This window comes from Microcaecilia unicolor, chromosome 4 (genome assembly GCF_901765095.1).
Source record: "Microcaecilia unicolor chromosome 4, aMicUni1.1, whole genome shotgun sequence".
NCBI classification, from domain to species: domain Eukaryota; kingdom Metazoa; phylum Chordata; class Amphibia; order Gymnophiona; family Siphonopidae; genus Microcaecilia; species Microcaecilia unicolor.
The window spans coordinates 245,994,345-246,019,102 of record NC_044034.1 but is presented as its reverse complement, the minus strand read 5'-3'; the positions used below and the strand labels follow the sequence as shown (position 1 = coordinate 246,019,102).

The 24,758-nt window shown below is 42.0% G+C and overlaps 1 protein-coding gene across 1 annotated transcript in view; it reads left to right on the top strand.

Annotated features, from left to right (window-relative positions):
• Positions 1-13,207, top strand: part of GPR180 (G protein-coupled receptor 180) — a 75,778-nt gene extending 62,571 nt beyond the window's left edge. Inside the window, exon 9 of the mRNA XM_030201379.1 lies at positions 12,705-13,207. Coding sequence (XP_030057239.1) covers positions 12,705-12,863 — 159 coding nt within the window. The 3' untranslated portion in view covers positions 12,864-13,207. The remainder of the gene's footprint in view (positions 1-12,704) is intronic.
• The last annotated feature ends 11,551 nt before the right edge of the window (positions 13,208-24,758 follow it).

Below are 24,758 nucleotides of genomic sequence, written 5' to 3'. Positions count from 1 at the left end.
AGGTTCAGAAATTCAAAATTTCCAGCTGATTCTGTAGCCTTTTCCGACAGTGGTTCTTGGTTTTTCCCTATTGGGCTATTCCCTGCTGTCCTTTGTCTTCTAACTTCATTGCATCAGTATGTATATTTAGTTGTTACCCACCAAGAATGGTAGATTGAGCAGGCTATAAATTTGTAAATACATTCCTGGTTTTCATTGTTTTTCTTTTTGTGCTCCTTTCCTTTTCTTCATCCATTGCTCTCAAGTTTCTCTTATTTAAAATTTTATTTCTTTCCATTTTCTTTCTTTCTCTATTTCTTTGGTAATGCGCTGTTAATGAAAGCATTGTTCATTCTCATTTCTCACCTTGTCGCCATTTCCCAACCCTGTCCTTTTTCCCTTTATGACCTACTTGAGCCTTTTCCCTCCTTATTCCTTTTCCTTTATCTTCCAGCTCTCAAGCTCTGGTCTCTTCCCCTCTGCAGTGCCCAGCCTTCCACCTCTTTCTCCCTATCTATTAAATCTCTCACCTCCTTCTAGTACTCTTCCCGTCCAACCAGACTTACGCTGTCCTTCACTTGTTCTTTCACCACTTCTCAGTTATCATGTCTGTTTATTCTCCTCACCTCTCAGTCCTCCACCTTGCTAATCTCATTCTTTCTCCTGAAGCAGCTGTAGGGCAGCAGTATGGCAACCACCACAAGCAGGAGACTAGCAGATTCAGGAGAGGCAGGTATCATGAGGTGCGATGCTTTTCATTGATCTCACTCTCCATGTTGTCGCTGCTTTTTTAGTCATTTGGCTGACTGTCTCAGTGGCTCGTTTTGTACTAGTGGTGGCACTCTGACTCCCCTGCCCAGATAGAGATTGTGATGCTGGCATCTTCATTTTATGTCTCCGTGTTAACATGTAGCAAGCCCAAAATCCCTGTCAAAATTGGCACTTTTTGCAGCAGTGGTGGTGGTTACCTCCCACTGAGTGGGCTCCTCTCTCCTGTATGATAGTCTAGTTGTATACATCCAGGGATATGCTCATAAATTATCTAACCTGTTGTGCCTTGTGCTTCCTGTCCATAGATGATACCTGTTTTTTGTTTTTTTTTGTTTTTTTTTGGGGGGGGGGGGGGGGGGTTGTGGCTGTTAGAAGCAGAAGAAACAGCTCTCCAATTTAGCCAAGTCTGGCCCAATCATGTTTGTATTTGAGGAATTGATCCCTAGGGACCATAAAACTGCATCAGATACTGAAGATGAATATACATCAAAGTGTCATTGATCCTCTAGCATTGATCAAGACCAACCGTTGTTGAGGTCCTGTTTAAAGAAAAGTGTTTCACTACAAAAGAATATAATCCTATTGAATATTACTTTCCTCCTAAAACCTGAGAGAATGGGGAACTATGATACTCATACCTCCTTTTTGGCAGAGACAAATCTGGTTCCCATTGGTTATGTTTACTGAATTTACCCGATTATATCTCTCAAATGCTTCTTGCTCAGTGTTTTTCAACCACTGTGCTGTGGCGGCTCCCCAAGTGTGCCTTGATCAAGAGGGAACCCATAGGGATCCCCTCTTGCCTGCCCTTCCCTGGCTCTGCAGCTATGTGCTCTCTCAAGAAGCTGTAGCCGGCTCTGTGATGATTTGGCCTGGGTTCAGCCTGTGGGAGTGTGCGAGCCTCTCAGTGACCACCTACATACAGGGTCTTCCAAAACATCCAAGTACTGCCTCATCCTCCCTCCAGTAATTCAGTGCAGCCATACTTACTCTTCGCCTGGGCCGATACAGTGAGGCTCACACTTACATGCACGGGCCAGCAGCATCAAAGGTCACCCGATCTACAGGCACATGCGTATGGCGACCTCCACATGCAACTGGCCTGTGCATGTGTCAGTGTGAGCCTTGCTGCATCAGCCCGGGCGGAGAGCAAGTGCAGTGCTGATTTACTGAAGGGAGGACTCGGAAGACTTCCACAGTGGTAGTTAACCATGGTTTGTCACCAAAGCAGTGTTTGATGTTATGAGTCTCGGATGAGGAATGATAGAGGGCTGGAGTGTGGGCAGGGAGAGGGGCTATAGTATAGGTATAGAGAGGGGAGCTGGAAAAAGATGGATTGTGTGTGTGCACAGGAGAGGCCTGGGAAAAAGGTGGCTGGATTGTGGGTGCAGGGAGAGGAGCTGGAGTGTGAGTGCAGTGGGACTGGAAAAATGATGGATAGTGTGTGTGTGCAGGATGGGCCTAGAGAAAAGGTGGATGCAGGGAGGGGGCTAGGGAAAAAAAGAAGTGGATGGAGTGGATGCAGGGAGGGAACTAGAAAAAAGATGGATTGTATGTGTTCAGGAGGGGCCTAGAAATAAGGTGAATGGAGTGTGGGTGCAAGGAGAGGGGCTAGAAAAATATGAATGGTGTGTGGGTGCAGGGGGGGGGGGGGCTGGGAAAAAAGGTAGATGGAGTGTGGGTGCAAAGACAGGGGCTGGGAAAATATGGATGGTGTGTGGGTGCAGAGAGGAGGGGCTAGAAAAAAAGGTGAATGGTGTGTGGGTGCAAGGAAGGGGCCTGGAAAAAAAGGTGGCTAGATTCTATATATGGCACCTGAAAATTCCACCATAAATTTTATAGAATAGGCTTAAATTTCCATGCAGTATATAGAATTACGCCGAGTGCCTCTCTTTGTGACCAAATCCAGTGGCGGCCATCTGCCACAGTAATGGATGATTTGGCTCCTCTGACTCTGAAAAATAAATCTGATTTAAAAACAAAGTGCTCCGGACAGAAATGGCTATGGTTTGCAGAGGCAAATGAGTGCCATGAGAAGGAGGCTCTTCTATACTGGGAAACTGCAAAAGCAGTCATGAGAGGGGAGATCATTTCCTACATGTGTGCGCGGGCAAAGCGTCTAGTACAAGGCATAGTCCAGTTGGAACATAAATTTAAGATAGCAAACCGGAAATACGACACCTAGCCCGGGACTTAGAGCGGAGATGGTGTCGACGCTTGCGGCACTAAACTCGCTAATACATGAACGAACCAAGAAACAGCTCTTTCATCGCGCTTACACCTTTCATAGATTTGGCAGTAGATCAGGGAAACTGCTGGCCAGAGTAGCAAAGACTTGGGGGGGGGGGGGGGGGGGGAACAGATTCATCACTTCTTTGGTGAAGCCGGACGGCACAAGAGAGATCCAGTCCGCGGGTATTGTGCAGATCTTACACAATTTTTATGCCTCTTTATATGATAAACCAGACACTCAGAGTGGCCCCTCATTAGTAGGTTACTTGGAAGATTCGGGCATCCTACGATTATCAGCAGAGGTGGTAGGGCAGTTAAACTCCCCCTTGACAGCTAAGGAAATACAGAGGGTGGTTAACACGTTAAAAAGACGTACTGCCCCAGGCCCGGATGTCTTTACCGCAGAGTATTACCAGTGTATGCTGCCCCAGATATGTGGTGCTTTGATTTCTTTTTTTGAATCCTCAGTTGCAGAGGGCAGGTTTCCATAGGGCATCAATGAAGCCTGGATCACACTCATTCCAAAGCCGGGTAAGAATCCAGAGTATCCAGAGTCCTATCGACCCATCTTCCTTTTTAATGTGGATTTAAAGATACTAGCTAGGGTGTTAGCAGAGCAGCTGCGTCCCCATATAACCACCTTGATTGGGGAGGGACAGGTGGGGTTTGTTCGGGGTAGACATTCATCTTTGAATGTGCATAAAGTCTGTATGGCCATTGCCCATAGCCGCCTCCTAGAGGAACCTCTGTTGTTGGTGAGTCTGGATGCCGAAAAGGCGTTTGACAAGGTCAGTTGGGACTACCTGTTTGGGGTTTTAGATTATGTGGGCCTAAAGGGTTGGTTTGGGCATGCGATTACAGCATTGTATTCTCAGCCAAGGGCCTCCCTATTAATAAATGGTCTCCGCTCGTCTTCATTCCAGATAGCCATGGGGACACGGCAGGGGTGCCCACTTTCCCCCTTGCTGTTCCTGCTCTATTTAGAGCCTTTGTTGCTCACTATTCAAAAAGATCCTGAAATCTCGGGGATTGAGACTCCCACGTTCGTGGTTAAGACCCTAGCATTCGCAGATGATGTTCTGCTGACCTTGACAAACCCTCGCCAGTTGCTCGATCACCTTCTGGATACCATAAGAGAATCTGGTTATTTTTCCGGGTTTACTCTTAACTTACAGAAGTCTGTGGCCTTTCCTGTGCAGAGTTCGATTAGGGAGACTTGGGAGGGAGAGTTCCCCCTCTTGTGGTCCATGGGCCCCATAAAATATCTGGGAGTGTTGATCCCAGCAGACTTGACCAGCCTGAATGAGGTGAATGTAGAACCCCTACGAATATGCACACGCCATACCTTACAGAGTTGGCATTTGCTCCCGCTGTCCCTCTTAGGTAGAATTGCCCTTTACAATATGATACTGGTGCCTAAGTGGACCAAATGATTCCTATCTTTCTTAAACAAAGAGATGAAAATTGGGTGACACGTTTTATATGGCAGGGCAAAAAACCACGATTGAGAGCCTCACAGCTGTTCCTGCCGCGCGCAGGGGGAGAATGGGATTGCTGAATGTAAAGCTTTTTTTGATAGCACGCAACATGCGCCATCTTACAGATTGGCTCCGGGGATCTTCTTACTTCACATGTACCAGGGCGGAGGTGGGACTGTTTGCCCCATCCCATTTTAGTGCTTGGTTACACGTGGTGCCGGGGAAGGTGTCTACGCCCCGGGCATTTGCACCGTTATTGCCTGTGAGGAAAGCATGGCGGTGGATCTGTCGTTTTTATGGCTTATCTGCAGAATCTTCCCCACTGTTGCCAATCCAGGGTAATAGGGATTTTCCCCCGGGATCTACATCGGTGGGCTTTGGTACTTGGGCAACTAGGAACTTACAATATTTACACCAGTTATGCGAAAGTGGTGCACTTAAATCAGAGGATGAACTACGGGTGGAATATGGGGTGGAGGGTTTCCACTTCCTGTCTATGTTTCAGCTACGCCATTACATAAGGTCTCTTCCGCCTACTACATTAACACCACAGGTATGGGAAACGCTAGTTACCATACTAGGGTTAGATGCGCATTTAAGAGTCCCACTTAAGTATTATCATGCTACTTTACGGGAGCAGTTGGGTGAGGTGGACTATGATAATTTAGCTAACCTCTGGAACAAAGAATTGGCGGTGGGTCTCCAGAGTGATAGTCTGAAGATTTGTCTCTTGGGGATGCAGAGACAGGTGGAAAATGTGACGTTGCAAGAGATCCAATACAAATTTTTTATGCGGATGTACATATCTCCTCACAGAGCCTTTAGGGCCTCCATGCGGATGGATGATGTATGTGCGAAGTGTGCCCAACCCCTGGCTGGTTTGGGCCACATGTTTTGGACCTGCCCGCGGATCCTTGGCTTTTGGCAGCAAGTATGTCAGCATGTGTCCAGTCTGTGGGGGGTTACCTGGAGGCCCGCTCCATCTCAGCTCTTTGAGGTGTTCTGGGTGTCCCCATATTTGCCCAGGGGTCTCAAATGCTTTTTAAAATGGTCAATTCTGATGGGCAAGAAATTGATTCTCCAGCAGTGGATAATTGCAGAACCTCCATCATTACAGCAATGGCGATCCAACATGATCTCTCTCTGTGCATTGGAGCGCAGAGGAGTGGAAGACTTGTCCTCGCCTCGGGGTGACCTATTCTGTCAAGCCTGGTCTCCCTTCTGGGATTCATTGACTGTGGTAGCGCGTAGCAGAATCTTGAACGCGTAAGCTAGATGGTGTGGCGGGGGGGGGGGGGGGGGGGTGGAAAGATTGGGGGGGGAGGGGGGAGGAATGTGGGACATTGCTATATGTTAAATTACTTCTTAGACGTGTAAATTAAGAACCATTGTGGAACATATTGTTAGTGAGGGGATACAAATTACTTTGGATGGATTGTGTGGGGGAGAAGATGTTGATAGGGGGGGGAGATTTGCCTAGTGAAGAAGTATCCGACCCTAAGATAGAGGCTATTGACCTATATCCTGCTGATATCAAAGACTACGGTGAAGTAGGTAGATAATAAGGGGGGTAACCGGGGGGATAGAGGGGGAGGAGGGGTATTAGAGGGGATACATAAAATGCACAGTTTGGTGAATTGTATAGAAGTTGTGTTTGTATTGCTCTTTTCTATTTGAGACACTTTTCACCAATAAAAACATTTAAACAAAAAAAAAAAACCAAAGTGCTCCTTGATACACTCATGAGTTATCTAAATTGAAAAATTCTTGTCACCGATTAGAACATCATTTGCAGCGATCTTGTGACCCCGATAAAAAGTTTCAATGGAAACTCTCTATCAAACAGTATAAATTAGCCATCTGTGCTGCTAAGAAAAATGTTATGCCTCTCAAATACAATCTACTTCAGATCAGAAGCAGCTTTTGGCATAGTAAGGAGTTTGACATCTACCAAGGTATGACAATACTTGAATGAATGACTGAATGATCAAGATTTCTATTCTTCAGTTGACATGCTAGCCCACTATTTTTCTGATATGGGATCAGAGGACTTTTAGTTCCTAGGTCAGAGGCTTTACTTGATTCTTCTTTGACAGATAACTATTCCAGTATAACCACCCAGCAGGTAGAATATGGAGCTCTTTTCCTACACGTGAATCATGTAAATTACGATGTTGCTAAGAAAGTTATCTGATTCCTCCTTGTTTGCTGGACATTTGTCCATCTTATTTAATGTCTACTCCTTCCGTAGAAGTTATTGAATGGCTTACTTCTTTTCAGAATAGTCTTTTGAAAATTAGGCAATTTCCTTAAAACTTTGGGTGGTATAGTCTTGACACCAGTTTTCAAAAAAAGCCAATTTAGATCCAAACTTACCTTCTAACTTTTAGACCAGTGACTAGCATCCCCTTCCTGGCTAAGATGATGGAGGCTATTGATGCAGAACTACTGTCTGATTTCTTAAATTACCATAATTGCCTAAGTCCTTTACAATTTGGACTTAGATCATTTTATAGTATGGAATCCTTATTGTTTGCTCTCGTGTAGGGCACCAGAAATCTTTTCTAGAGGTAAGGATTTGATCTTAACTGCAGTTTGATTTAACAGTGGCATTCAACACAGTGGATTGTGATATTCTGCTGTTTTAATTTATGTTCTTTTGGAATTTCAAGTCATGTATTACAATGGGTTTTTACATAATAAATATTACAAAATTAAAACAAATAAAATGCTATCAGACAATTGGACGACACTCAAAGCAGGGTTCTTCAGGGTTCCCCGTTTTCTCCTATACCACTTTATTTGATCATGGCTTCAGTTATTTTGGGACAAAGTTTTATTCATATTCTAATGGTATGCTACTCAATACCTGTAGATGAATCTGGCAGTTACCACATCACAAGTATCTGGTTGAATTAGTGTGATTGATTGAATGCAATAGCAGGATCCATGGTTCTCATCTTAACATGGATAAGACCAAGCTTCTTTGGTTTGTCATCCTGCTTTATCTGTCCTTGAAGAACTGTCATGGCCCGATGGCCTGTCTGGGAAGGTAGAACAAACTTCTAAGATTTTAGACAGCACACTTTTTGAATTTCAGGTACACAATGTTGTAAAAAAAAAATTTTTTTTGTCTCTTGACAACTTCTCCATATTTATTTTCAGGATCTTATTTTATCACATCTAGATTAATGTAATAATTTCAGTTGAAGTTTTTAACAGTAGAATATAAACTCAAGACTCTCCAAAATAGCAGCAAAATTAGATTTTTCTGTTTGAAGAAATTTAATAGGGCCATAATTTCCTTGATGCAATTACATTGGTTGCCTTTTCAGGCTCGTGTATTTTTTTTTTAAACTGGCATGCCTGGTTTTCAAAATCATCAATGGATCATCCCCAGAGTATTTAGTTAATTTATTCTCTTTCCCCAGTGGTAATAGAGTTTCTCGTGTGTCGGTGCTTCCCGCCTACTCTATTTCCTCTCAGTATTAGGTGTTCGCTATAAGAGTAAGTATTCAAAGTTCTTGCATTTCTGTGCAAAGACTTCCAAATTTCTACAGATTGAAAACAAGTAGACTTTATCAGTATCCTATCTGTTCCAGAAACACTTGAAGACCTATCTGTTTAGAAAATATTTTAACATTTTCAGTATCTATTTTCTATGTTTGTAGAAAACATTTTTCTGCAGTTTGTAATCCGCTTGAATTTTATTGAGAGTTGGCAGAATACAAATACCATATTACGTTACATTTTGTTAAAGGGCTGTATATCTTGCTTGTCCTCTGAGAAAGCAAAGTTTCTTACCTGTAACAGATTCTCAGAGAGCAGCAGACTAGTAACCTTTAGAAGGGGTCCTTTTATTAAGGTGTGCTAAATGCTAAAACACCTATTATATTCTTATGGGCGTCTTATAATTTAGCACATGCTAAATATGTTAGCGCGCCTTAGTAAAAGGATCCCTAAACCCACTAAATTCTTATCTGCTGTAGGAATTGGCTTCTCCTATACAGTGGTCTCCAATCTTTTTTTCTTATAAAGGGCTGCAAAGTGGGCACGAGAGATTTCCGGGCGCCACCAACAGATTTTTAGGCTTACACGTGTAATTTTAAATACTAATTTTGATTCTGCAAGGATATATTTTTAAAAAATCACTTTATTTCATCTTGTTAAGTTATAAAAACTCTAAATGAGACTCTGCTTCTGTGTTTCTATTAATCATCCCCATCCCACATGAGCCTAAAGGAAATTTATTTTTATCCTTAATAGTTGTCTTGATAAAAAAGGAAAAGAATGTGCTGGGCAGGGTCTCTAATATCTTGTGTTGTGGTTGGAAAAATCCAATGTAATAGTCAAGGACAAGAACTTAAAACTGTTAAATAAGAATGAAATATGGACTTACTTCAAACACCAAAACAGAAAACAATGTTTGATCACCTAATGGATGTGATCTTATGGTCTTTACCTGCAATGAGTTTCTCTGTTTCTGTGTTACTATTAATTCTCCCCATCCCACTTGATCCTAAAGGAAATAGTCCTCTGTATATAAAAGGAAAAGAACGCACCAAGGGGGTAAGCTCATATTTACGGGGCTGAGCTGGAGCAGAGTTGCACCATTGGGAGGTTTTGCCGCTACTGAAGGTAGAGAAAAGGCTCCGCGAAGCTATGCTGGGTCATGTGTGCCTGTGTGGTCACGCACGCACACATGGGGAGAGGCAAGTTGACCAGCATTTACATTCGTGTGCATTTGAGTCAGTGACCACACAGGAATACATGACCCAGTAGAGCTTTACGGGGCCTTTTCTCTACTCACAGTAGCGGTGGGGGTGGCTGGATACGAGGGCTGTGAAATGGACTCTGGGGGGGGGGGGGGTGCATGTTGTATAGTGAGCTACACAGCAATGCAAACACTGTACACCGCCTTGAGTGAATTCCTTCAAAAAGGTGGTAAATAAATCCTAATAAATAAATACAGGAGGACTGTGGTTCATCCTGCTAGAAAATTCTACCAGTTTGGAGAGCTTTATTTACATTTTTTTCTGACTCTGGCACCCATCAGATGTTACCCATTCATAAGGACTAATATCCAGCTGTCTTTGGAAGACATTATAAAAAAAAAATAAAAATTTGAACTATGAACCCACTAGAGACAAAAAAAGTACTTGTATGTAATATGTAAACTGCTTTGACTGTACCACAAAAGGCGGTATATCAAATCCCTCCCCTTCCCCCCCTTTACAGATGAGAAGTTCTGCTGAATACATGCCGAGAGATTTGCCTAAACTGCCTTAGCTTCAAGTAAATGTTTCATATATATTGATTATGGATATTCTGAAAGACAGACTGGTCACACTGCGGCTATTGAGGACCGCAGTTTGACATACCTTTTGTAAACAGTACTGCTTAAGAATACAAGCTACAGTCCTGCACTGGCCCACAAGGTGTCACTAGATGACTATAAAGTCAAATCTGGAATGTGACCATTGAAATTTTATGTATCTGTATGTCTCTATGCAACACTTTGTTTTTAAGTTTCTGTGATTATACATTGGTCAAGAATGGACATTTCAGGTCAGCATTCCAAGAGGCAGGCAGACTAAAAATTTCAACAAAACACATGATATATGGAGTCACAATTCCAATTTTAGCATTAATAAGAAAATTATATATTTGATGTTCACTGCCAGGCTAGCTTTTTGGGAGCTAATCATGTTGCAGTATGTGGTTAAATCGCACCCCCTCACTATACTTCTCAAAAACAACAAAATAATGTATAATGACAGGAACTTGAAGGAATGGAGTTAGAAGTAGAGAGATGGAGTAAATACTTCAAATAAACTTTGATTTAGTTTCTTACTATTATGAGCTGATTTATGTATAAATTGGTCATCTTGATTTTTGTTGCTGCAAAGAAAAGTATGTCATGTAGTGATAACCTGACTTAGGGCTGATTTTCAGCATTTATACGTTTTCCGCCAGTTTCTGTATATATACACTCCAACCAAGTAAAACATTTGTATAGAAATAAGCAATCATTTTTAAGGAAAAGAGATTATAATTATCTCCATAATTAAACAATATTTACTAAACTAAAGCCCACAAAATAGGGTTTTCCCGAGTTTGAAAGTAACAGGAAATTTTATCACTATCAGAAAAAGCAGCTGGAAGTGAGCCTTTAAAGGGGAGACAACTAATTCAAAAGCACTCTAGGCTGTAAGCAGAGGGGACAAAGCCCTTTTCTCCCCCTCCATAACCCCCTAGAGGCTATAAATGCTGTCAGTAGTATCGAATCAAAGAATACATATTTATGCGACCTAAATTTTACAATACAATTAACATGGGAACTTCAAAATGAACAATGTTTCCAATTATAGAACAGCAGGTCATAGCAGAAATTGTCTCCTTTTCCTCTGAGTTTCTTTATAAACATGAGGAAACAGATAACTTCTAATCAAGAAATATTTTATCATGATTTCTAAGGAGTAATATCCAGTCTTTATCGGAAGACAATGCAAAAGATACTAATAGAGTTACAGGTTGAACTAAATCAGAGTTGAGGTCTCGAAAAAAGTGGAAACATCTAAAGGCTCCAATGGTTCACTTGCTTGGATTGGCTCTAATTGAAATCCCCAAATTTTATTCTGTTTTGAGAGAGAAGATAGTAAACTTTAGTAATGGGGAGAATCAAATTGGGTGAAGTTTTAAAAACTTCCTTCAAGTACCTAAGAAATCCTTCGGCGTCACAGTTGTTAAAACGTGGGAAATGAAGGACTTGTAGGTTTTAAGTTTTGGTTACATTTTCCAGGGATTCAACCTTGGACCTGAAATACTCTTCTAAAAAATAATTATTAATTGTAACATTTTTAATGTTTGTTTGTTTTTTTCAAATATTTCTTATTCTTAGTGGATTTTATACAATTCACTGGTTCTTGGAGGGTATCCTGTATACTCTGTATATGAACAGGTGAGGCTCAGAGCAGTGAACCTAAAAACTGATTTCCTGCACACCATGGGGTTATTTTATTAAGCCTTTCTGCAGGTAAAATGGCAGTATACTAACGTCTATTTCCACAGGTAAAATTGCCTGGGGGCATGCTACTGACACGTAGGGCATACTTTTATGTGGATTGAGCAAAGGTTGGATGGAGGTGGAGTTCTGATGCAAAATATACATGTATCTTATAAGCACATATTCATGCAATCTTAGGTAATTTGTACCTGGCTTAGAACAGGTATAAATGTCTGTACCTACTTTCTAGAACAGTGTTTCCCAAGTCCGGACCCGGAGTACCCCTTGCCAGTCAGGTTTTTCAGGATATCCACAATGATTGTGCATGAACTTGATTTGCATACTCTGCCTCCATTATATGCAAATCTCTTTCAGCATATTCATTGGGGATATCCTGAAAACCTGACTGGCAAGGGGTACTCCAGGACCGGACTTGGGGAACACTGGTCTAGAGGAGAGGGTCTGTTCCATAAAGGCACAAATCGGCTTATGTTGCCTTTATAAATTAAGGACAACATATGCCCTTGTGTGTCCAGCCTAGATATCCTGTTATAGTTATCCTCTGTGTGACCTTAAACAAGTTATTTTTTAAACTGCCTATCAACTTGTACATTCAAAATGAAAGTATGTGCATATTTTCCATTTTTAAATGATCCCATCAAAAACAAAAAGAACCCCACATGCATTACTATGTAGTGTACACAAAAGTTTGAGAAAATTTATGCGAATGCTCTTGAAAATCCAAAGTGTTATTGTTAAGGGTTAAGGGTTAGGTTTGGACTTTGAAAATAGCCCTTTAAACCTTTTCTTGTTCAAACTTAACCCCTCTTTTTTTTTTATAAAAATGCGCTAGTGGCTGCTGGTGCGGTAATGCCAACACAGCCCATTCAAAGTGAATGGGCTGTGTAGGCATTGCCACGTGGCTTTGTAAAAGGTGGGGTTAGATTGCAAGCTCTTGGGGGGTATTGTAGCCTCATGACTGTTCTTGTGCAATGCTTTGTAAAGGCCAGGGCTTCCCAAACTTGTCTTGTGAACCCAGTTGGGCTTTCAGGATGGCCAAAGTAAATAAGCATGATTTAAAACCTCATGGACTAGAGACCAGCATATGAAAGTTTCTCATGGGTGCTAACTATGGCTGTCTTGAAAGCGTGACTGGCTGTGGTGTCCATGACAAGTTTGGGAAATCCCGGTGTAAACCCTTAACACTTTTCTCACATTTCTTTTTCTTTCTCCCTCAGATTATTACCATTGGTGTGATCTTGTGCCAGTCAGCCTCAATGATTCTCCTCTATAGACTTTTCCTGTCTCACAGCCTGTACTGGGAGGTATCTTCCCTTTCCTCTGTGACCCTGCCGCTGACAATTTCATCAGGACACAGAAGTCGCTACTATTCCTAGTAGCGTTGGGCAGAGAGTCACAGGTCGGCTTGAATGTGCAATAGTGGACTTTCACAGATGCTGCTGCAGCTGTTCCTTGTTTTATCATTACATTTCTCTGCATCAGCTTCTCTGGGGAATTGGGAAGTGTTCTGCAGATTCCTGGGCCACTGCGTTAGTACAAGTGCCAAAAACTGCTGGGGCAGCAGTGAAATGTTACTGGCATGAAAGCAGATCTGAAGCCGTCGACTTTGTTAATAGATATTGTCAGGTGAATAGTCCTATTAAACTTCTTTTGAAAATAAATTTTGAAAGCTATGCTGTTATTCAGGAACGGAGGATGTCGTTGATACAGCAGTAATATTTACTTTAGAATTGTAGACTGGAAGGGACCCAAGGAGTGCTTTAATTCTGTCTCCAGGGCTTTCCACAGTGCCTTTAATCATCCCAGACAAATGTTTGTCTAACCTGCTCTTCAAAACCTTCAATGAGTGAGATCTACCGCTTCCCGTGGTAATATATTTTTTTTAATTCTATTGCTTAATTGCCCTTTAGTTAGAAAGTTCTTGCTACTGTCTAATCGAAATCGTCCCTGCTAGGTCCATTCTTATGTATTTCCTGAGTGTACTTGGAGTACAGCTGATTGCCATCCTCACTATAACCCCCTCCTTGTCTATTTTATCTGCTCTCTTCCAGGCTTGATAAACCCAACTCTTTTAGCCTAAGCGCATAGATCATATTATATAGGCCTCTTGGTTTTTGTTGCTCTTTTCTCCACTTCCTCTCGTTTCTCAACATTCTCGTTGATGTATTTGTCCCAGTGCCAAGCATATAGGGGTCCTTTTACTAAGGTGCACTGAAAAATTGCCTGCGGTACTGTAGAAGCGTGTTTTGGGCGTGCACAGAATTATTTTTCAGCGCGCCTACAAAAAATGCCTTTTTTATTTTTGCCGAAAATGAACGTGCGGCAAAATGAAAATTGCTGCGTGCCCATTTTGTGTCTGAGACCTTACCGCCAGCCATTGACCTAGCGGTAAAGTCTCGCACAGTAACCGTGTGGTAATGACCTATGCATGTCAAATGCCACTTGGGGTGCGTCCAATTTGAACGTCTGAAAATAAAAAATTATTTTTTGGACGTGAACCAAAAATGAAATTACTGCAAGAGCCACTCGGTAACCGGATGGTATCTGCATTTTGGCGCGCGTTGGGCATGCGTAGACGCTTACACGGCTTAGTAAAAGAGCCCCATAGTGAGCAAACCCTCACTGATGGTAAGCAGAATTGGTGAATTTCTGTTAATGTTCTTCCGGTATAGTGCTAGCTTTTTGTTGTTGTTGTTGTTAAAGTAACCATATGTTATTGCTGACATTTTAATTTTCTTGTCTACTGTAATCCATCAAGTTCCTTTCTATGTTACTGCTCCCCAGCTTGTCATTCCCCATTTTTAGATTTGTTTATTTTTCTTCCTAATTGCTGTGTTCTGCATTTGTCCTAGTTCAACATTTTTCTTTTCTTTTTAACCTCTGGTGTCATCCTGTTCCATGTGCTTACAGCTCCTTTCCACAAGATGTCATCTACATTTGTGCTTTCTGTGTCATCTTCTAAATGGTTAGTAAAAGCAGTGCTGGACCCAAAATGAATCCCTGCGGGATATGTCCTCCCAGGGTAAGCCATTAAGCAATTATTCCACAGGCCCGATATCAAAAGAGAGGGGGAAAAAACTGAGCTAAATTTAGGAAAATAAGAATTACCTGAGTTTGTTCTTTGTTTTCAACCAAATATAGGTGCCTAAAAGTTATGCTCTTAAATTTAAGAGGGCTGTGGAATTGTTTGATCAGCGCTGAATCTGCAAATGCAGGATAAGTAGTCACCATTCATATTATTTTTGGTGTGTTCAGAGCTGGTTTTTGAGTATTTTGATTTTGAAGATATTAAGGTGTGAGCAGTACACGTTTATAATTAATAAAATGTTTCAGTTTTTCAAGTAAAGCGTGGAGGTTTTGGTCCCGGTTGGCAAATGATTGATGTTATGCAGTAGGCCCAAGGGTTTGAAGTAGCTGAGTGTTATAGGAGACCTAATAGCCGCCTGGCCACTGATGTGTGATGCCTCCGGTTCCTCTTTATCCTCCTTTCTTTTCTCACACATTTTCTTTTGTTCACTTTTGGTATATGCTTAAATTTAAGCCTACCATCCATTTGCCTGATGCTAAAATCAGAGCTAAGCTCCTAACTTTTTCCCCTACTCTGCCTTTGTTGCAACCCAGTTTTTAGAATTCCAGATCTTAAAGGGCATAGTGAAACTAGGAGAGTAAAGCCATTCAGCCATAGTAAATTTTCAGAGGCCAATTTAGGAGATTATTCGCCTCCCAAGTTTTTTCCACCGTTTCCACCTGGATTCTATATATTTCGCCAACAATTGCATGCCAAATTGTGGGCATGCACTCAAGATGTACACACAACTGAATCAATTAATGAGCCCTTAAGGGGGTCTTTTACTAAGCCACGGTAGGGTTATTTTAGTGCCCACTAGATGCTAGAGATGCCCATAGGAATATATGGAATCAAAAATATCCTTGTCTCTGGTAACATAAAATACAAAATTACTATAGAAACCAGGACTATAGCTACCTATACCAAAACTTTTATTTCAGTGTCACAGCTAGCCATTCGTAAATATCATACATTTTCAGATATAACCCACTCTTTTAAGCAGACAATAGTGCTGCTAGCTGGTGGTAAAGCACTTCTTTCATCGGGTTACTCTTTAAGGGTTTTTTAAGTTGTTTTTTATATAAATTGCAAAAAAAAAAACACCCAAGTGTTATAAACATCGTATCTTCCACGATACTCTTTTTTTGTATTTTAATCTGCACCTGATGGTCACACTAAAAAATGGCAAAAGTATTATAAAGCACTGTGCACTTATCTTAATTAAAGATGCCTCGCTGAAAATCAACGCAAAACTTTACGTGTCCAACAACCGCCTTCCCACAGTGTACAGTGCTTTATAATACTTTTGCCATTTTTTAGTGTGAACATCAGGTGCAGGTTAAAATACAAAAAAAGAGTATCGTGGAAGATACGATGTTTATAACACTTGGGTGGTTTTTTTTGCAATTTATATAAAAAACAATTTTAAAAAACCCTTAAAGAGTAACCCGATGAAAGAAGTGCTCTACCACCAGCTAGCAGCACTATTGTCTGCTTAAAAGAGTGGGTTATATCTGAGGGTACTCTATAAAAATGTATGATATTTACGAATGGCTAGCTGTGACACTGAAAAGTTTTGATAAAGGTAGCTATAGTCCTGGTTTCTATAGTATTTTGTAGGAATATATGGGCATCTCTAGCATTTAGAGTGTACTGATCATTAGCACATGCTAGAAATTCTACTGCGGCTTAGTAAAAGACACCCTTAATTAACAATAATTGGGTGCTATCATATTATTGCAGTTAGTTGGCTTTGGCAGTTTCGCTTGCATCTTGCTGTGCACTGTTCTATAAAGATCCGTTCTCTGCTTCTGTAGAGCGTATCTGAAATGGCGTGGTGGCCAGGAGCGTGTTGGAGGCATTCCCAAAAGTTGCATGCAGATTTATAGAGTTAGGTCGATTTATGCCTACGTTAGGCGCCGGCTTTTACTCCTGCCCAACCTGCGTTCGAATCTGCACGCCCTTTATAGAATCGCCCTTAGCGCGGATTTTTGGGGGTGTGGAATTTTGAGTGCCATTTACTGAATTCCCTCCTTAATCGCCTTCTAGGGAAGCAGTTTTTCAAACTATCTTGAATTGCCTGAAAGCCAGTGGGTTTTTTTTTTTTGTTTTTTTGTTTTGCTCATTGCACCAGTTTCCAAGCATGTGTATATAACTTATTTGCGTGTAAATTTACTCGTTTGAAAACTTTATTTTACTGAAAGCGAGGTTGGCATAATTTTACCTAGAAAAGAGCAGGTGTGAATGTGTTCCTGACGTGATTTTCAAGCTGAAGTACACGTTATTTTGGCTTTGACAATCCACAAAGTCCACAGAGAGTGAAGTAACGTAGTAACATAGTAGATGACGGCAGAAAAAGACCTACACGATCCATCCAGTCTGCCCAACAAGATAACTCATATGTGCTACTTTTTGTGTATACCTTACCTTGATTTGTATCTGTCTTTTTCAGGGCACATAAGTAAGTATACATGTAGTTCTTATCTGTGTACACAGAACAGCTATGTGGCACACGTTCACGTGTTCCTGGCCCTACCCACTTGCATTGCACCAGCAAGGGAAGCCAATGGAGGGGTGCAGATAGACTCATATAAATTTTCCAAAGGTGTACATGTCTAAAAATAGGCATAGAGAAATCATGTTGGCTAGTTTTAGGCGATATGTCCCTAATTTCCACGCTCCTTTTTTCAGATCGTGTGTACATTTTAGGCACGTAAATGCCAATTAAATCTAATCAGTGCCAGTTGCTTGTTAAGCCAATTATTTGTGTTATTTAGCTTGTTCAGGTCAACTGGGCATATGGCCAAATTTGTGCGTGCAAGTTTTGGCAACTGTTACGAATTAGGAGGATGGCACCCAAAATTGGGTGTGCTGCTGAAAAGTGTGTGCACATTAATTGGTTAATGAGTTCTTAACCATCAGTTGAATGCTTCTAACAACCAATTATGGATAATTGGTATTAAAATTTGCGCACGCATCTGGCTGCATGCTATTGTATGAAGCAGGGCGCCTAACTCCAATTTTACAAATCCCATAGGCAGGAAATGGGCATGTCGGGGACCATGCCTGAAAAGTTACACGTATGGTTCTAGAATACTGGGTAAGCATGCCTAACTTGAGTGCTAGCATTTACACCAGCAGGTGGAAGTCTAGCACCCAAATTTAGGTGCAGGAATTGGGACCCGCCCTTTTCTGGAATAGTGCTTGATGCCGATTTTTTTTTCAGCGCCCATTATTTTTATAGGAGTCCGCCCTATATGCATAGGACTTCCCAGGGATGAGCAGAGTAGGATAAGAATGGCATTTTATGCAAGTATTTTATAAAATACCTCCAGATTTGCCAATTTTTACTGCCACATATTCACACCCAATTACAGTTTCCTTGGAGCAGGTTTAAATTTATATGTCTACTTTCCCTGGGGTAATTTTATAAAGATACATTTGTTGTCATTATTAAATAGGTGCAACATATGTATCTTACCCCTCCCCCCCCCCCCCCCCCCCCCCCCCCGTTCACTAAGCCTTGTGGCAATACCATCACAGCCCATTCAAAGTGAATGGGTTGTTTCAGCATTAGCGCTTAGCATAGTGAACTGGGGGGGGGGGGGGGGGCTGTATGTGACTTCTACTCTGTTACAAAATTACCCGTGGGGTGGACTTGCAATTTACGTGCCTGCTTTTATAAAATGAATTCCTCCAGCTCAATGTAAACTTCAGGAAAAGTCGTATAATATCTATGCTGGTACCGTAAAAATGCTCCTTCCCTCTTCGTTAATTTAGCAGACCTCAGCAGTGTCACTCAAAGGTTTAACTCTTCATTACCTTTAAGCTTTTCACATCCACCTCATCTGTAATTGATAAATCCTTATTGTCATATTTTTATACTTTAATATTTTGCAAAGTTTCAGACGTTAAATGTGATGGCTAAATACTCTTTATCGTAAAGATTCAATATCATTCTCTGTCGATCAGGGGACTACATCTTGACAGGTTTCACCAAATAGACTGTATCAAGGAATTCCCCTTAACTTGCCGCCCATGTCATCCTGACTGATGCAAACAGATATCCGCAGATGCGGAGAGCTCTACAGTTCCACGGGAATAGCAAAATAAAGAAGGAAGAAGTAGGAAAAGGACCACGGACTCCAGAGTCTATAGGGGCAATCGGTTGCTTAAACAGATTTATTGATCAAAGACTCAACACAATGCTGTGTTTCGGGCCAAAAGGCCTGCTTCAAGAGTGTGATGAATAATTAGATCTCAAAATTTTTCAGAATTGAAGCATATCAAAGTGAATCTGGTAAAGGTGATCTTAAAAAAGACCTTTATGATGGATATTGCGAGCCTCCAAAATTGCTAGAGTAAAAATCCTGACTGATACACCTTTGAAGGATGGAGGTGTGTAAAGCTTAAAGGTAATGAAGAGTTGAACCTTTGAGTGACGCCGTTAAGCAGTGGCGATCCTAGCCGGCATGACACCCGGGGCGGATCGGCGATGCGCCCCCCCCCCCCCCCCGGGGTGCAGCGCGGCCCCCCCTCGGCGAAATGACCCTCCTCCCGGGTGCACGCCGCTGGGGGGGGGGGGGTGCCGCGGCGCGTGCCTGTCAGCTGAGTTCGCTGACTTCGCTAACTTCGCTGCAGCTCTCTCTGCCCCGACCGGAACAGGAAGTAACCTGTTCCAGGGCAGAGGGAGCTGCAGCGAAGTTAGCAAAGTCAGCGAACTCAGCTGACAGGCGTGCGCCGCGGCAACCCCCCCCCCCCCCCACCGGCGTGCACCCGGGGCGGACCGCCCCCACCGCCCCCCCCCCCCCCCCGGTACGCCACTGCCGCTGAGGTCCATTGAATTAGTGAAGAGGGAAAGAGCGACTTTACATTACCAGGATTAGTTTATATGCACATATATTTAATGCTGCTCTTGAGCTAATTGTTAAGGTATACCGGTGCAGCTATATGCAGTTTGTTCTAATATTTTACAAGAACACACAGACACCTTTTTGTCCTCTCAGTTCAGGTGACCTGTTAGGAAGTTACTCTGCTGAGATAGTAGTCAGTAGTTATTTAGTACCAGAACTACTCTTACAGTTCAGCTCTAGTGCACCTTGGTACTTCATTTTACAGGAGTCACAAATACATCTATATGAGGACCATAGATTTAGCAAAACTTTGGGTAGCATTCTAAGCTTTGGAGCACTCATTAGCTGGTAATTCTTAGTGCTACTTCTTCAAGGACTGCTGTTTAGCTGGGGGAGAGAGAGTTGTGATTAGCTCAGGGGTAGGCAACCTTTACACAGAGTGCGCTGCACAAATGCCAGCGCTATCCGTAGTGGGCTGCACAGAAAATTTTAACAAATGCGCAAGTTATTTCACTGCCAGCAAAACTCGGTGTAATGACTGAACCAACGTAAATTATTACCGGACTGGGTGGACTGTACAGGTCTTTATCTGCCTTCATCTACTATGTTACCAGTGCATGGTCTGTTACCATATACTTCTGAAATTACTTTAAAAGTTTAAATGAGATATCTATCTATCTATCTATCTAATATGATAGTTCTGACATCTGAATCACTAGTTGTCCTCATTTGTTGCTCCAACTTGTAAAACAGTAGTTGCTTCTAAATTATGCTTTTATATAATCTGGTTGGCAACAAGAACAAACAGAATTGTCACAGTTCTCTTCAGTTTTTTTTCTTCTTTTTTTTTTCTCCCCTGGAGCAAAACACCTGTGAGCAATCTTTGAAAGGTTCTTCTGGTCCATTCCCACTGTGGTGAGCATCACCAGAGACAGACGAAGAGCGTTCGTATTTATAATGAGGTGTGGCCATGACAAAGTGCGCATCTATTAAAAAAAAATCTTAACCAAATGTAACAAACAGAGAAATGTAAAAAAACATTTCTATAACCGAAGAAGAGTTGCCTGCTTCATAAAGAAGAGCAGGGCCAGAAAATTGTCAGGTTGATATATAGAGACATGAATGTGGTAACGACTGTTTTTAAGGTCTGTATGGGGAAGCAGAAAAATGATTACTAGTTGAAGCATTGATAATAAAACTATAAAACTTCAGCTGTCTGCAGTGCGTCCAAGTTCGTTTTTTTTTTCTCCTGTGGTAATAAAAGTGCATGTTATAATTTTATGTGAAGTACTTGAAATACTCCAGGAAATTGACAGGGAAAATGAATGTTTACAAGATACAAGCAGTAGTTCCCATGCAGTAGATGTGCAAACAGAAAATATTTCCCATTGCTGCCAGCAAGGGTTGGCACTGCTTCAGAGATTTTTTTTTTCTAATTTAATTGTCCGCTGAACCGTCTTGTACACATTAGTTCTATAACCAGTTTTAAAAGCATTCCAGAAGCAATATTGTCTAAAAGTAAAAATCAATAAGAAGGTAGCAAAGGTGTCGGTATTGGCTAATGTTACACCTTTAAAAGATGGGGAGAAAAGGGGAAAAGAACAAAAAAAGAGAATGGAATGTGTGATGTCGTACTAGAATTTTAATCCTGCTCTAATTCATTTCCCTTGCATTGAATCCTCAGTCATAATTAAGCCATACACACAGATTGAATTAACAGCAGCATTTCACATAAAATGTTGCTTTCAGTCATCAGCTACTCATGAATTGCTACCCAAGGATACTTAATGGGGATTAAATTATTTTCTATGAATAATTGAAAAACACAATACTTGCTGGATTTGTTATAATCCTTGTTGGCAGTGGCACCTAAGCAATCGCCATCTTGAATCCATTGTGATAAAGCCATATTTCTTTGTAATGCTCCTTCAGTTAGGAGTCAGTGCAAATATGTACTGTATTGCTTTGCCTGTTTGTCGAGAATGTGGTTAAAGAATGTGGTCAATGTGTGTGTGTTCCTTTGAGTAATAAATAGCTGAACATATATTATCTGTATTTAGGAAAATATATGTATGTAAGAAGAAGTTGTGGTTTTGCACTTGCCAAATTTTGAGACTTTATTTTTCATATCATTGTATAAATGCCTGTACGTGTGTATTCCTAGGAACTGATTTCATGTACTTGTAAAAATTTGACTTTTTTTTTCAAAGAATTTTAAATATTAAATGTATGATTAAATTTATCTCATCGGCAACATACTGAGAATGGTGCTATATTTCTAGTTCAAGTTAAATTTATGTGATATACCACAAGTATAGTGAACATCTAAGCGGTTTACTGTTTGCGATTCCCTTTCTTGATTTTATTGATTTGTTCTTTTGCTAGAAGCATTTTGTACAAGCAGTAGCTCGTATAGTTGATGACTCTGCCAAATCTTTTATTACTTAAAGGTCATCAAAATGAAAATACTTTGCAAATAAGTACTGTTTGCTAATTCCCCCCCCCCCCCCCCCCCCCCCCGATTGCTGCTGCTACTACTACTGTGAAAGTCCAGTAGTCCTTCACTGGCCAGGTGCTGTAATGCTCCCAATGCTGTGTTTTATCATATATCATTTAAGCTGAGTGTGTATTACTTATGTCTGCAAAGATGTACTGTGATATGAAAAAGTATTTTTCCCTCCCCCAGGTCTCCCCCTATTATCTACTATAATAAAACTCACCCTCAACGTTCTGAAGACAACGTTCTGAAGTCACTCAGTCACTCCCTGAAGGGTTCATGGATTCATGGTGGTGAAGCCACAACACTGACCATGTCTCTCTGCCCCGCCCTCGCATGACGGACCAATCAGAAAAAACACCCTCAACATTCTGAAACACGAAGGACCATCACAACACCGTTCCCAGGCAACACTAGGCAACGTAAGGCGGACCAATCAGAGGAAACTATGTGACAATAAGGGAGGAGCATTCCCCAGCAGAATGGCTCATTATCTGTGCAGCACGGAGAGCACAGAACCACCGCTGGAACGAGAGAAGAATATTCCTGCTGTGTGTATGTGCAAAAATTGACCGGGGGGGGGGGGGGGATTTTTAAATGCCTAATGCCAGTACTGAAGAGTGCCAGAGGCCCCATAGCAAAGACTATATTTGGGATCGCTTGACATGGAGTCAGAGGAGCCGGAAAACAACGTGCCCATCACCATCTGGGACGTGGGCGAACAGGACAAGCTGCGGCCCAGCTGGAAGGATTACCCGCGACCCAGCCAGCAGCAAACAGTGACCAAGGAAGGGGGAGGAGTAGGTTCCCTATTCCTTCCCTGCCTAGGAATCGCTGGAGACTGGCTGCCAAACTAACGAAACAACCACACACCGACGCACCACCTCCATCATTCAAAAGGCATCCACTCTTTCTTCAACAGAAATGCAAACTAATAATACAAAACAAAGCATACCCGTTTTCTCACGCAGCTACAGGTAACTCCCCACCCCCTTCCTCTTCCCCTTTTGCCAAAGCGGCCGTGCCCAACCATCCCCAGCCTCAGGCAAGCCGTCTCCCACCACGGGGATTCCCCGAGCACCCGGAAAAAGACGGTGCAGCTTCCCGCAGCGCATGTTCCAGTATTCCCCTGCAGCCGGCCTGAAATGGACCGAACATACCGGATCACCACCCGATGGTCCGAGACCGTGCTCCTCTCCCGCCAACTTAAAACAACCATCCCCGTCCTCAGGCAAGCCGTCTCCCACCTCCAGGATGCCCAGAACCCCAGCCCAACGGAAAAAGACGGTGCTGCTTCCCACAGCACATTTCTCTTCCAGTGTTCTACAGCAGCCCTGAAACGGCCAAAAAATACCGACAGACCAAGAACGTGCTCCTCTACCTTCCACCCATCTAAAACAACACTGCTGCCTCAGCACAACACAAAAAAAAAAAAACCGGAAAAAACAATCCACCACTCAGCAAAGGCTGACCCCCCCCCCCCTACAACCACATTTACATTTCACCAACAGAAAGACCCCCCCCCTCCACAAACCTCCTTGACAGACAAAACCACACACACACAAACAATACAACAGACACACCCTCAAAGCCACACACCAATCCATCCCACTTTGCCAGCATAGCACAGCACAGCACATCCCCCAACCCCCCAAGCAAAAAAAAAAAAAAAAGACACTTCAACAACCTGCACACACCCCACCCTCACACACACACACACACACAAAATAACTCTGTGACACATACACACAAAAAAAAAACCCACATGCTAGCGCCCATTTCATTGGTTTCGGAAACGGGCCTTTTTTTTACTAGTTGCATATATGTTCCACTGAATGGTTTCTGCCATTTAAACAAAAATGCAATATTAGACAAAAGAGAACCTAAGCAAAGACACAACACAGTTTTTAAATAATTACTTAATTTAGAACCTCTTTTACCAAACTGTGGTGAAAGGGGGCCTGCGCTGGTATCAGCATGTGTTGTTAATGTATACCGAGGACCCCTTTTACTGCAGTGGGTAAAAGGCTGGTGGTTTTTTTTGTTGTTGTTGTTGTTGTCGTGGGGGGAGAAGAAATGGTCATGCAGTAAGTAAAATACTTGCTGCATAACCATTTCCAGGGGGAACCCTTACTGCCACTTATTTAGGTACATAAGTGTTGCCATACTGGGAAAGACCAAAGGTCCATCAAGCCCAGCATCCTGTTTCCAACAGTGGCCAATCCAGGTCACAAATACCTGGCAAGATCCCAAAAATGTACACAACATTTTATACTGCTTATCCCAGAAATAGTGGATTTTCCCCAAGTCCGTTTAATAATGCTCTATGGACTTTTCCTTTAGGAAGCTGTCCAAACCTTTTTTAAACTCCGCTAAGCTAACCGCCTTTACCACATTCTCCGGCAAAGAATTCCAGAGTTTAATTACACGTTGAGTGAAGAAATATTTTCTCCGGTTTGTTTTAAATTTACTACATTGTAGCTTCATCGCATGCCCCCTAGTCCTAGTATTTTTGGAAAGCGTGAACAGACGCTTCACATCTACCCGTTCAGCTCATTACTTTATAGACCTCTATCATATCTCCCCTCAGCCACCTTTTCTCCAAGCTGAAGAGCCCTAGCCACTTTAGCCTGTCCTCATAGGGAAGTCGTCCCATCCCCTTTATCATTTTCATCGCCCTTCTCTGCACCTTTTCTAATTCCACTATATCTTTTTTTGAGATGCAGCGACCAGAATTGAACACAATATTCGCGATGCGGTCGCACCATGGAGCAATACAAAGGCATTATAACATCCTCATTTTTGTTTTCCATTCCTTTCCTAATACCTAACTATTTGCTTTCTTAGCTGCAGT